Raw genomic sequence first — 15529 nt, forward strand, 5'->3', positions numbered from 1 at the left:
TTAAATAAATTTATGAACGTTTTGGCTCAAGTACTATGGTTTGTAAAACAATTATTTTTTGACTATCTATAAGAATATTTGCAAAACTATGCCCATCTTGCAAACAATACTGTATAGAAGTATTTCATATTGTAGTAATTTTTGCTATTACTACAACCACCAAGCAAAGAGATTATAACCATGAGGACAAACTGTGACGTAGCCCATTGTTCTACTTTCGACAGCGTTCCGGTCTAGTGCATAATAGTAAAACGTAAACAACTGGGCTTGACTTGCATGTTGGTTAAGTAAAATTTTGGAGCAACCAGCTTATATATATTAAGGTTCGACATTTCTGACAGGTTAAAAGTTATGTTTGAATTAGGTGTCAAACTTTCATTGTCGAGTTTCGTGTAAACGCACTTAAAAAAGGGCATACAATATCAGCTGACCATAAGTACTACCGGTATATAATATGGTAACACACTCGTTGGCGCGCCAACGTCGTCCAGTTAATGACTGCGGAAGCGTACAACGCGTTGCTGTAGAGTAGACCAGTGGTTCCAAACCGGGGTGCCGGAGAGGAATTTACATTTTTTTATTATTACTAGTAAGCCTTTTGGTACAACTTTTTGATTTCGCTTATATAGTACAATAAGTACAATAAACAAAATATTACAATATTGTTTAAAGTTATTTTTATTGCCCCAGTTTCGTTTATTTTAGCATTACAGTAAAACACTTAAAGCAAATTAGAGTAGGGATCTTGTAATATATTCAATTATTCTTTAGTTTTGGTGTTAAGAAATATTAACATTGCACAGTTTGGTACCAGTTTAGTGGATAGGGTTTGGTGAACACAAATTTAGTGAGTAATATTGTTCATTTAAAAAAGGAAAGCACCAGATTACGCAGCTTTCTAATCTGTTGAAATTAAATGTAATAATAATCTTTATTCTTTTACAACCAGTTATCCAATCAAGTTTAAACTGAATAAAGATATATATATATTTAAGCTGTTTACAAGATGTCACCTACTTCTATACATGGGCTTTGATATATTCAACTACAACCTCCAGCAAGTAAGCTCCAAACTTTTGCTATAAGGGAGAAAAGATGAGAAGCACTCGAGGTAAAAAATACTTTTCGCAAACTTACATTGAAAATGACAAAAAATATCTATTTCAAACAGTACTGCGGAGTCGGTTAAAAATAACCCTAGTCCGACTCCAGTTAAATGTGGCATTTTGTCGAGTCCCGAGTCCGGCCCTGACTAAACAGCCTGTATTCCGCCAATTTACGTAACCAATTACATGGATATTTAGCTACCACTTATAGGGGTGTCGTATAACTCATTCATAATACATGGTTTGAAAATATTCCACCACATGCTATTCCACCTTTACAATTTTCAGTTGGTGGTCATATTAGTTTACTGCGCATTTCAGACTAGAGACTCGTGTAGTTTTACATGGTCTTACTCGAGTCCCGAATCCGACTCCAGCAAAACAAACCGACTCCTCGAGGCCGACTCAGCAGTCCTGATTTCAAACCTGTACAATATGCTACCTAGTTCTGTGTGGATATTTTTATTTACTCTAAATTAAGCCACTATACTTTTAGAGTCTATAATTTATTTGCTGAAATTTATTCAGAATAAGTAATAACTTAACAACTCTTTTGACGACAAAGTAAAAATTTATAAATATTTTATTCATATAAAACAAAACGTTTACTTTGTAATACACACTTTGAAATTTAAGTATACTAAATCAGTGCAAAGAGATAATTTAATAAAATTATAAAAAAAACATTTGCAATATATTGGTCGATAAATTGTGTTCATACAGACGCTGTTGACCAGGTACTAGACAAAACGAAAACAATACTGAAGTGGCCTCTGGAATCTGGTGTCAATAAAGAACTTTATTTATTCTTTAAATTGATTGATTCTTACCACGTTTAACCAAATAAATTTTAAATAAACATTATTTTGTTTTGCTTGCCTGAGTTTGCATATAAGGTGTACCAATAAGTAGGAAAATAATGACTCTTTTAACAAAAATTGATTACTTAAGGCAGGGTGGTCCAAAACCCAGGCCCGACATCGTTGTTTGTGGCTCGCGAAGCACTGTTGAATTATTGTAATGCGTACAGGGTTTATTTTAAAGAAATATAAGTGACCAACAATCAGCGAGCATCCTGCAATGGTTTGGTTAGGGTTACATTTTTCCGATTACACCATTAAACAAACCAGTTTACTATCACTTGGCAAAAAAGTTATTATCGCTCGATTTTATTTGTGCACAATTTGGTGATAGCAGAAAGTTTGTGCAGTTTATATATCTTTCGACAGTTACAAACGAAAATCGTTTATCTGCTCCTGGCACGCATGTATAGTCTGCTTTGTGGCCCGTAAAGAATATGTAAGAAATACTGTGCAACCTTGGACAACCCTGACTTAAAAAATCAAAATCACTGAAAAGCCCAAACAATTACCAGTAGGAATTTGTGTAAAGCAGTGTCATATGTTATCTACAAGAGAATAAAGTTTCACATTAATTAATAGGCTTCTTACAGAACAACAAATGGTCAAAGGGGGGAAAATTTGAAGGAATTTATTTTACTCTTTAAATAATCTGCTCATTCTGTGACCAGAACTTTTTAAGTAGAGGTTCCCAATCAGTTTTCCAACCTGAATAATAGAAAAACAGTGTAACATACACAAACAAAACATTGGTAAAATTACTCGGAAGTTTTGTATAACTAGACCAGGGCTTTCCAAACTGGGGGTTGCTCATGGAGTTAAATTTTACACAAAGTGCTACATTCATAAAATTGTTATTTTTTCTGTTTGGTATGTTAATGGCAAATTATGAAACGCACATTACTTCAATAAATGCATGCCAAAGCAGACAGTCATCGAGAAATGTTATTTTTCAAACTGTTAAACCTAGTGGGTCAAAAAGTTTAATATAATAAATGAGGTCACAGCCTGAAAACTTGGGTAGCCCTAAACTAGATAAACTTTACCCATGGACAGTTAGCAGTTTAAAGTTTTGTTTATAAGTAAAATAAATACTCTATTCTATAATGGTTTGCCTTACACTATGATCTCATTGTCACAATAATCTTACCAGAGGTTTGTTGTATCTTTGAGGAATAGACTGAATATATATATTTTTTTTCCAGTGTACTGTTGATATGTCTTTAAGCAATGTCCAACATAATCCCAGAATGGCTGAATCACAGTTACAGACGAATAATATGTGTTCTTATTATACTAGTAAATATGAGCAAGTTCTATAAAAATAAACCAAGTGGAGAAGTTTAACATTATAATAACATACTCCAATACTGAGCAATCAAATATAATATAATTTGCAAAATTATTAACTGAATTCAGTGACATCTGGTAACTACTGATTCCAAATGTAACTACCTTACAAATGGTAATTGCTTGCTTCACTCGCACAAACAGCACACCACCAATAATATTTGCTAGTTAAATATTTCATACAGCAAACCAAGGTGCAAAAAATTTTCGTTTAAACCAGCGGTTCCCAACCTGTGGGTCGCAACCCCAACTGGGGTCGCCTGACAATTTGCCTGGGGTCACCTGAGGCCTTCTGAAAAGTTTAGAATTTCATTAGTTTAGAAATTTAGAAAGTTAACTCTTAACAATGGTCAGCTCACCACAGAGCGCATCGCGATTTTACTAGAGTACTAGACAAACCAGAACACCCTGGGCCTCATTACAGGATTTTCGTTTAATAATGGCAAATATGCTCGGAAAGCAAGATTTTAACGGCAGTTTAGCGGCCATGAAAAATTACAGAATTTACTGGTTTGATTTCAGGTAATTCATTACGTCACAAAGGCCTTTACCATGAAAATAACAATTTAATTGCTGATTGCTGAAATGCATTTAAGCAAAAGTTGGACTTGAGGTCGCGATTTTTGTTGATATTTGTGAGAAAAAAAGTTAAATCTTCAAACATTGAGCAGCCAGGAAGCATGTTGAGAGCTAGACTATTATTTTTGCATCAGTTGATAGCCTAGGCAAGCCAGTGTAGGCTTACTATTGAATTCCCGGCATCAACCATAGGTAGCCTACGATAGCTAGCCTAGCCTACAGAACTTTCAAAAGCGACTGATAACATTTGCTAGACTTAAAAAAAGCAAAAAAGTACCCGTTGGAAAGAGTTTAAGAATAACGGGCGCCATAAACTAAAATTTATTTTGTAAAATTTCAGATTTCCCATGATGAATCGAGAGACAAGTATTAGGCCTAGGAAAAGAAAATATTGTGAGGAATTTTTGAAGTATGGATTTACTTTCGTAGTTGACGCAGGAATTGAAAAGCCACAATGTGTCATTTGCAACACAATTATGTCAGCCGAATCGATGAAGCCCAACAAAATGAAACGCCATTTTGACGCTAAGCATCCAAACTTTGCGGGCAAGGATGTGTGGTATTTTAAGAACAAAGCTGATTGTGTCAAAAAAAACAGGCTGGATTCTGGGGGCAAGTACCAACAGCAAAATGTGGCAGCCATTGAAGCTTCATATTTGGTGGCTCTCAGAATCGCCAAAGCCAAGAAACTCCACACCATTGCCGAGGAGTTGCTGCTGCCAGCAACCAAAGACGTTGTTCGAGTTATGCTTGGAGCTGAATATGGTAACAAACTGAATACAATATCCTTGTCTAATAACACCGTCAGTAGAAGAATAGACGACATGTCTGCTGATATTATGGAGCAAGTAATCCAGGAAATGAAATCAGCTCCACTTGGAATATTTAGTATCCAGCTTGATGAATCAACAGATGTGGCAAACTGTTCTCAGTTACTGGTTTACGTGAGGTACATTTATGAAGGTGATTTCAAAGATGAGTTTCTTTTTTGCAAACCACTTGAAACGACAACTACTGCACGCGATGTCTTTGACACAGTTGGATCATTTCTGCAAAATCATGGCATTCCTTGGGAAAATGTTTATGGTGTTTGCACAGACGGTGCTCCAGCAATGCTGGGATGTAGGTCTGGATTTCAACGTTTGGTAATCAATGCATCACCGAAAGCCATCGGAACTCACTGTATGATTCATCGACAAGTGTTAGCAACGAAGACTTTGCCACAAGAATTCCAAGATACAATGAAAAGCGTTGTAAGTGTCGTGAATTTTGTAAAAGCTAGTGCTTTAAACAGCCGCCTATTTTCAAAAGTTGGCAGTGAGTTGGATGCATCCAATAATGTTCTGTTATTTCACACTAGTGTGAGATGGTTGTCCAGAGGCAAAGTTTTGAAACGTGTTTTTGATCTTCGTGATGAATTGAAAACATTTTTTAATCAAAAATCTAAACCACAGTTTGAAGCACTTTTCGGCGACAAAAACCAACTTCACAAAATTGCTTACTTGGTTGACATCTTTGCAATCTTAAATGAGTTAAATTTGTCTCTCCAAGGACCAAATGCAACATGCCTAGAGTTGTCAGAAAAGATCCGAGCATTCAAGTTGAAACTTCAACTTTGGCAAAAAAAATTGGATGAAAATAGAATTTACATGTTGCCGAACTTATCTGCTTTCTTTGAGGAAAATGATATTGAACAGGAAACAATGAATAGAACAATACTTTCTGTCAAAGAACACTTCAAAATTCTTGAAGAAGAAATTTCAAGATATTTTCCTAATTTACCTGACACACCATTTGCACTTGCTAGAAGCCCATTCACCATCAGAGTTGAAGATGTTCCTGAGAATGCACAAGAGGAGTTCATTGAACTCATTACCAGTGATGCAGCAAAAACTGATTTTTCTTCAATGTCAGTTACCAAATTTTGGATCAAGAGTTTGCAGTCATATCCCGTTCTGTCTGAGATCGCATTGCACCTGATTCTTCCTTTTCCAACAACATACCTTTGTGAAACAGGCTTTTTAAGCTTGTTGGTTATAAAATCTAAATACAGGAGCAGACTTGATGCAGAAGATGATCTGCGTTGTGCTCTTGCAAAGACTGCTCCAAGGATTGAAGATCTGGCTAAAAAGAAGCAAGCACAGCCTTCTCACTGAACAAATTGTTGTGTTGTTTATTTATTTAGAAGTCAAAATTAATATATAGCCTAGTAGCCTACTAGTTAGCTCCAAAAGTGCAGTGAAGGAGGATCAACCCAACTAATTTTATCCTTGGGGTCACCGCAACTTGGCAAATGTTATAAAAGGGTCACGGCACCAAAAAGGTTGGGAACCGCTGGTTTAAACGATGTTTTCAAAGAATTTGGTATTACTTTTTAGTTTATGGTATCAATTTGAATGTGTCTTAATTTGTAACACTGGAACAGGTATATAGAAGACTATTTAGAGCAGCAGTACGGCATAAATTTAATTTGCGCACTGAACACGGCATACTAAAGAAAAATTACTGTATGGAAAGTATTCTTTAGGATAAGTATATATTGCGTAAAGAACATTTCCTAAATGAGCAATGGCCGTTACCATTTACCAAGTACAGCAAATTTGTTTATTTAAATTAAATTGGTATACAACCAAATATTATTCCAACTTACTTTATGTAAGAAAAGCTGGCAAATTACTAATTTTTAAGCTTAATTACCACCAAGGGACAGACAAAATTTGCACTTCAAAATTTTTTTCGCAAGCTGCATAGTACCACTGCGCCCCACCGCTAAATTTGGGATCTTAAACATTAATATAGAAATAGATACATTTGTATTCCAATAGTAATTTAAGGCAGTGGTTCGCAAACTTTTTTGCGACGCCCTCGAAAAAGAATTTTAATTTGCGGCACACTCATCAAATTTGGAATTCTACAATTTTTACTAAAATTTGTACACTAAAGCCAAATCATTTATGGGTTTGGTTTACCAAAAGTTGCTTTTTCTGTAATAGGCTCTGTACAGTGTACAATGCAAAATACCTATATCATTTACATTAAGGAGTTAATTAACACCGCCATATAGTTAAGTTTAATGAGTTCGGCACCTTGAGATTTAGAACAAACGAAGTGGTATTAATTTAATTTATAAGGCAATTCCTCACATAAATCTTAACGCCTAGAAGTGGTAACCAAGGCGCTCCATCGATTTGGTACGTAGAAGGTAACGCAAAAAAGGTCAACAAATACCGCATACCGCAACGCACATTATTTGGGTTACGGTGCGGGTTTGAGTTTGGGTTGGTAAAACATTATTATTAATAATAAAATAATGATGTGCGTTGCGTTAAGCGGCATTTGTAGACCGTTTTTTGCGTTACTTTCTACGTACCAAATGGAAAGAGCCCCGAAATCAACGACATAGCTCAATCGCGTACATTTTAACAGTAATACACCTTTCAAAAATGTACAGTAGGGTCCTAAGAAAGTGTCACGCAACTTGTGATAACCTTGCCTGTCCTACCAAGTCAATTTTGTAAACAGAAAACGGTTTAAATTAGGACTAGGGGTCATTAAACAACAGATTACGCCAAAAGCGTACATTTTTATAACAGGCTTAAATCGAAAAGATGATGTTTTTCTTATTGTGAATCAGACCGTGACGGCTGTGGAAAGTAGAATGCATTGCTTAAAGGCAAAAGAAAAAAGGCAAAAGTGAGAGTTTGTCCTCATGGTTATAATCTCTTTGCACCAAGTTAACAAAATTTAACAAGTAAATGCATCAGTAAAAAAATATTTTCTCCTCACAACTTTTGCACTATCTGAATTTTCTAAATCATCACCAGGGTCCAGTAGAGACGAGGGATTTGGTTCTTCTAAATTCCTAACTAGCCTAAGATTGTGGTATATCCCAACTAGTGTTTCCTTTTATCACAAACGCGATTGATCATATAGTGCATTTTAGGGTTGGCAAACCTGTCAATTGACCGGTCAAATACGGCCAATTGACCACACTTTATTTAACTGGTCAAATACTTATATTGGATTCAAATAGTGTACATTTTTTTAGGGTTGTTTTGTGATTTCAGATTTCAATAATCTTGATTGTAACTTTTTTAGAGAACTCAAATATAAAATCATAGGGTTTACCTGATGCAAACACATGTTCTGTGGTAGTAACAAAGTGTTTGTAATAGCAAAGTAGATTTATTTTGTTAGAATAAATGCATTAGGGTTGGGCTATTGATTAGTCAAATAAAATTTGGTTAATTGACCAGTCAAATACTCGTCAAATAGGACAATATTTGGTCAAATGCCCAACCCTAGTGCATTTATTCTAAACAACATAAATCTACTTTGTCATTCCAAACACTTCGTTATTACCACAGAACATGTGTTTGCATCAGGTAAACCCCACCATTTTATATTTGAATTATTAAAAAAAGTTACAATCGATTCTATTAAAAACTCAAATCTCAAAACAACCACCATTTTATATTTGAATTATTAAAAAAAGTTACAATCGATTCTATTAAAAACTCAAATCTCAAAACAACCCTTAACAAATTTACAACATTTGAATCAAATGCGAGTACCTGTTAAATAAAGTGCCGTCAATTGACCGCATTTGACCAGTCAATTGACAGACTTGCCAACCCTACTTTCTACATATCGAACCGCAAGAGCCCCAATATTTCACACATTTGGGAAAATCGCAAGCAATACAAAGAAAATGGCTCATACTTAAATTTAAAGTATTGGTCCCTCAAACAGTTAAGTGAAGTGGACCAAGTTAGCAAAGCCCCGCTTTATTACTTTTAGCAGACAGCAAAAAGGTTGAGAAACACTGCGCTTTAGGGTAATCTCATCAAATCAAAGTATTTTTCAATAAAAAACTTGACAAAAAATATTACATTTTCAGCCTAAAGGTATAGGATAACTGAGCTTTTCCTAAGATCAAAATTTTCATTTTGTTTGGTATGTTGTGAACGTGTTATGTTTGTCATTTTACCTTACCACATAAACTTGGACCTTAAAGGTTATTTATTATCACACAAATTACCTTATAGTAATTATTAAAGCCTTTTATGTGTTTTGACTTTATTTAATTAGCGTTTGGCTTTTTCGGCTTTTTTCATCCAAGGTTTGAAATGTACCAAATGTTACCGAATGGAAAACAATAAGTGATGAAACATACTGTAAGAAGCGATTAAACTGTAACCCGTGAAAAGGTGAAAATTGCTTGAGTCATCTTTAACACGTTCACTGCTATGCGATCAACCAGTGGGTCTTGCAGAAAATTTGGCTACTGTGTTGTGACCCACCGGTGGGTCATACGATAAAAGTTACTGCTTTTTCCACGTTCACGGCGATGCGATGTTAATTGCGCCTCAAACGGGTTTGAGGGTTTATAATCTGGTACTCATAAAGTTAAACTTTAAAACCTAACATATTCGGCTTTCTTCTTTAAAATTTATTATTGGGTCATTCCATGTCTAATTTAAAGGGCCGGAACCCATGTTCTTAGATTTTCTTTATATTTTAAACAGTTAATAAGATTGCAACAAATTTGAGGGTTCTGTGATAAGCGGTTTCGAAGATTTTATTTTTTGAATATTTGACCACTATGTGAAAATAGGTCGTTTTTTAATTATTGAGTGCTTTTATCTCTCTGGAGGCTTTATTTTGCAGCAAAAGCCTGTAGTAAAATGCTATTCCCCCATTTGTTGGGGTGCTAGTTTCAAAAATGATGCTTAAAACACTATGTGATTATTTCTTCTATATGAAAATTGCATTTATAGTTTATGACTTCCGAAGACTTTTCGAAGCTTTCTGCAGTTTTTTTTCAATTTTTATGTTTGCAAAATAATCTTTAGACAACATAGTATTTTGACTTTCTAAAGTGGTTCTTATTTTTACAATTAGAAATTGGTAATTAGGTTTCAAATTTGAGCACTTTATAATACAATAAAAAGTGACCAAAAAATGTGTTAATACACTGACTTTTGCAACTTTACATACAACTATAGAAAAGACATACAATAACACATTGGCTGAAATATTTCTATTCAACATATTGTATAAAGTTCTAGAAAAACAAATACATACAAGAAATAAGACAAAGTATGAAACTTCGCAGACATTTTGTTAACTATGTTTGTTGATAGTGTGGAGGTTATACCACTGCCTGTTACCTGAGGTTTCAATTTACACAGTATGTTATAAAATTGATTATAGCAAATACCATCGTATCAAACCTAATAAAACCAGGGAGATGGAACAGATAGCCGCATAAATTTGACCAGACACATGGTTGCTATTTTAGATAATTTTCATCTAGATTTAAATGTTTTGATATAATTCTAGATGTAATATTCTAAAATTTACATGATAAATATTCGTTTTAGACTACTATTTTTTTTTGTTTTCGATGATTAGAATTGCCTTAATTTTGCATAAATATGACAACTGGGTACATTTTTTTATTAATTTTATCAATTTCAAATTTTCACTAACTGAAAATTTATTAACTAGGTATAAAAAAATTCAAATAAATGGTTTTGTTTCATGAAATAAAAAACATAATAATAAAGACAGCATTGTTCAACCGTGTCCTTTGGGCCCCAGGGGGAGCACGGAGAATTATTCAGGGGGCAACAGGCATGTTATATTTTAATTTTTAGCCAGTTAAACCATTTTGTTTTGGTTTGCGTTATGTCCAGAGACCTCTCTTATGATGTATTTAAAGTGTTTTTCGAATTCATGAGCAAAGGGAGCACAAAGTGTTAAGTGCTAATGGAAGGTAGCCAGGACACTTATAAGGTTGAGAACCACTGGTGGGCCATTCCGTGTCAATTCACACAGTCAAGAAATTCAACCTCTCCGGTTTCCCTTAAATTTTACACACCTTTTCACTATCCTATATAATGAACACCTGCAAAATTTGAGCGTAATTTGTCGACAAACGCCAGAGTTATAAAGCTTTTAGTTTGGGGGTCTGCCGAGGGGGCGCAATTTTTCTATTTTGGACCATGTTTGACGCCCTATTACTGTTAAACTAAATAAGGTAACAGCCCAATTTTTTTACAGGTGATAGTACTTCTACCAAATATTAAAAAAAACATAGTTTACATTGTCACTCTAAAAGGTCATAGACATCCAAAGTTGGCCTTTCCGAGCACTCGGCTAAAATTTTCCCCTAATTTTGAAACCTCGCCAAGACCCCATTTTTGGATTTGACTAAAAATTGGTAGAAGTGTTGTTTACAGGATTATCTCTTAACTGCGAAAATTTCAGTACAAAATATTAAAGGGGTTGGAAAATATTTATTGTGAAACATGGGTTGAAACGAAAAAAAAAGCAAAAAGTGGGGTCCTTTTAATATCCCAGTTACCTATGACCCCAGTAAAAATTTGCACTTAAATTTTGTCCACATATTTACTAAGATATGGCAAGTCTACCATGCAAAATTAGTTCATGGTTCTCAATGTTTTCTGATAGAAATTCCATGTCAAATAGAGGGAGATGAATTAAAATAAGAAACACCAGGAGTCCACTCAGCAGCCCAGGTTGACTCAACCTGTGGTGTCGAGTGGGTCTCCTGCAAAAGATAAGTATCTATAGATGATTTTTTTAGGTAGGAAAAAATGGCGTGGCGTTTGGTCTTATCGGTTAGTTCGTTGACATTAAAAGTTGCGATTTTTAAGTTGGTCTCCATTTTAGTTTACTTTAAAAGTTGGGGGGTTGAGTTTTTGGGTGTGAAACATTATTATGAAAACACTGTGGTGCGCTTTTTCCCCCCTGGATCGGGGGTACTATTAGATATTAGGGGTGCGTTATTCTAGCCCCCTAGCATGAGATCCTGATTTTACTCTTCTTTCTCTGTGCTGTCTTCTTCATCTTCTTGTTCGGTCTCTGAAGAACGTTATTAGTAACGAATATAAAAGAGTACCCAATAAGAGAAACTGACAAAGACTGACGAAGCATAGGAAAGTTACACGAGTTATAAAGGGAGGGAAAGAATGCAACAAGACGCGGGACGTATAATGATAATTACGGAGAGAGGCAAGGAAAAGAAAGGAGAAACGCACAGAAGCAAATACCATAGAAATCAGAGTTAACAATAGAAACATAAATCATTACACTTGCCAGCTTCTGGCTGGCTTGCTAAACACCAGCCAACAAAAACTGTGTGGATTTGTAATCAGACTCAGACAATCTACCTTGAAGGAGTGAGGTTGATTCATTAGGCAAAAAGACAATTAATGATTCTCATAATTCAACCAACTCGACAATGAAAGTTTGACACCTAATTCAAACATAACTTTTAACCTGTCAGAAATGTCGAACCTTAATATATATAAGCTGGTTGCTCCAAAATTTACTTAACCAACATGCAAGTCAAGCCCAGTTGTTTACGTTTTACTATTATGCACTAGAGCGGAACGCTGTCGAAAGTAGAACAATGGGCTACGTCACAGTTTGTCCTCATGGTTATAATCTCTTTGCTTGGTGGTTGTAGTAATAGCAAAAATTACTACAATATGAAATACTTCTATACAGTATTGTTTGCAAGATGGGCATGGTTTTGCAAATATTCTTATAGATAGTCAAAAAATAATTGTTTTACAAACCATAGTACTTGAGCCAAAACGTTCATAAATTTATTTAAAGTTAAAGTTTATTTTTAACTTTAATTGCATTATGATAGTATGTATAGTATTTGACCAATATTTGACCTATTTGACGAGTATTTGACCGGTCAATTGATCGGATTTGATTTGACTGGTCAAATGCCCAACCCTAGTAGAAAGTAACGCAAAAAAATAAAAAATCTCCAAATACCTCATATCGCAATGCATATCATATTATTTGGGTTAAGGTGCGGGTTCGAGTTTGGGTGGGTCAAGCATTAATATATTTATTATTAATAAAAATGCTTGACCCACCAAAACACAAAGCCGCACATTAACCCAAATAATATAAGTTACTTTCTATGTATTCAAACAAGAAAAAACGCTCCAAAATATCTTGCTTATAGAACCAAGCAAATCAAACGGGTTGGCGACCCATGGGTTGAGAAACACTGCGACCTGAAAACCCGAGGTATTATTTTAAAAGTCGGAAAACTATAGTGCCTACATATCTTAAATCGAAAGTTGTGGGACTATATAGGGCGCTCTTTCACTATTGTACGTGAAAAGTTATGCAAAAAAAAAAATAATAATAATACCGCATACCACAACGCATATTGTTTGGGTTAGGTAGCGGGTTAGCGTTTGGGTGAGGGTGGGTCAAGTAATATTATGTTTATTATTAATAATAACTTGACCCACCCTCAACCAAACGCTAACCCGCACCCTAACCCAAACAATATGTGTTGTGGTATGCGGCATTTGAAAAAAAAAATTTTTATTAATTTTTACGTACAATAGTGAAAGAGCGCCCCCTGATGCCTGTCACTGCAGACCAGTGGTTCTCAACCTTTTTTCTTTCGTGGCCCCATCATTTACGTTCCAAAAAATTCTGTGGCCCGATAAATTTTAATCAAAGAAAAAACTGTAAAATAGGTTTAGAACAAAACATAGAAGAACATATTTCAAAACAGATTATTTATTCAACCGTGCATAAGTAAGACACTTTGACTGAACAATAAATTTACATTCCTTTTTAATTCCTCCCCAAGCCATTATTTCTGTAAAATTAAATATAGTGACACAAATGAAACTAAATCTAGCTTTTTTAATTGGTCTGTGGCCCACCTGAAATGTTCCACCCGATTCGTCGGCAAGTTTGGCTTAGCCATGCCACAGCATACTGCATTTTTGTCGCAAAGATAAGCCAAAGGAATATGATTTCCTGATTCCAGGATCACGCCTGTTAGCATAGAAAGAGAAATGTCTGATTCCCGTTGGATGGGGACTTCCCTTTACCTTTTTGCGACTGAAACGCGGGAAAACGCGAATCTAGGCTAAAAGGCGCTTTTTTCAAGCAACATAATTTTATAAACTAATAAAACAGACAAAAGCAAAATAGACTGGAAAAGTAACTTGGCGCTGGTCTAGAATCCTACCACGATTTTGCAGCTTGAAATTGCGCGGCTTTAATTCCTGTAATAACGTTATTTGTAAATTTAGCGCGACTGATAATGGAGTACAAGACTGAAAACCGTTATCGCGACAAAAGTTTTGCGCGTTTGAGCGATTTTTAGTGGCTGGCCGCATTATACGTTGATTTTACATGGAATGCGCGGCTATGAGCGGGAAACTGGCCTTACTTCGAACCTGAGCGTGCGTGTTAGCGTTTGGGCGTGCGTATGGGTGAGTTTTGTGTTGTTATATTCATTATTTGATTATTATACTTGACCCACCCTAACCCAAATAATGTGCGTTTTGGTAGGATTCTAGACCAGCGCCAGTAACTTCTTGTACTTGTAGTGTAGGTTATAGTTATAATGAAATGTAATAAATTGGCACAGAAAGGGCATATGCAGGGTTTCTGTAGTTTATGTAATTGGCTGCCCTCTCAACAAACAGGGAAGCTCTTTTAACATTGTAGCTTTATATGTTTTCTCATGGAAAGGTGCCATTACGCGTACAAAATGGTAGCTTGCTATACAAACTTAGCAACATTTAGGGGAAGTAGCAAATGTCTTGTTTACCCATTAGCTACCATGCAGTACATAAGCACCAGTCTGCTGTTTGAATTTCATTGCACTTTACGCCGAGATCTCTGGCATACAGAAACAACTTTTAAGGTGTGCAATTATGTTTTTACACACCTTGTGTTGGAAATCCTACCAATATTTAAGTGTACAGTATACCAATTTAGAAGTTGGAAACTCTGGTTATTGCAGTGCTAAAATAAAGCTACGTCTAAAATTTGTGGTCGTTTTACAACTGACCTGCACAGGCTCAGTGGGAGCTGTTTGAAACATGACAATTAACACAGACGCCTGCTGCATTTTGTTGGTAAATACAACTTTATTTGAAGAGGATCAACAGCCCATATACAACAAATAAAACAATTTACAATTTGTGAACAAGCCCTTCTGGAACTGTGCTGACTAGAGTCCTCTTTTTCCCAGATTTTTTCACTCCTGAGAAACAGGATTGAAAAATGAAAATCCTGACGAATATATTTGTGCCTAATTTCATCATTATGATGTTTAAAACTATTTTATTTTAGCTCCAAGCATTTAATTAATTCTTCCTAGTGCTGACCAACAACCCTAGTGCTGACCAATGATATTTCCACACATTATATACCATGCATCATGCCTTCGGGAAGGCTTACTGAAATTAGTTGGATCAGGATTTTAGTGCAAGCAAACAAAGGCTATTTTCAAGCCTTGCTTGCATGCAAATCCTGATTAAGCTAACTGATTTTGGGGCACCAATTTTTTTCAATTTGGTAAGTAAAGAGTAACGCAAAGAAAAATGGTCTGCAAACACTGCAATACACATTGTTTGGGTTACCCTGCAGGTTGGGTTTTTTTTAAGAGTTCACACATTTTTTTATTTACTATTAATAATAATGCTTGGCTAACACTAACCCAAACGCTAACTCAAATAATGTGCGTTGCAGTATGTGGTATTTGTAGGCCGTACCTTTTTGTAATTTTTTGCCTTTTTTGATGTACCAAATTAAAAGAGC

At 35.3% G+C, this 15529-nt stretch overlaps 1 protein-coding gene across 1 annotated transcript; it reads left to right on the top strand.

Moving 5' to 3' along the window:
* Positions 1-4245: 4245 nt before the first annotated feature.
* On the top strand, positions 4246-6051 carry LOC146136258 (zinc finger BED domain-containing protein 5-like). Its single transcript, XM_083396196.1, has one exon. It carries the CDS (start codon positions 4246-4248, stop codon positions 6049-6051), a length of 1806 nt encoding a protein of 601 aa, XP_083252322.1.
* The last annotated feature ends 9478 nt before the right edge of the window (positions 6052-15529 follow it).

This window comes from Ascidiella aspersa, chromosome 8 (assembly GCF_963924565.1).
Source record: "Ascidiella aspersa chromosome 8, kaAscAspe10.2, whole genome shotgun sequence".
NCBI lineage: Eukaryota > Metazoa > Chordata > Ascidiacea > Phlebobranchia > Ascidiidae > Ascidiella > Ascidiella aspersa.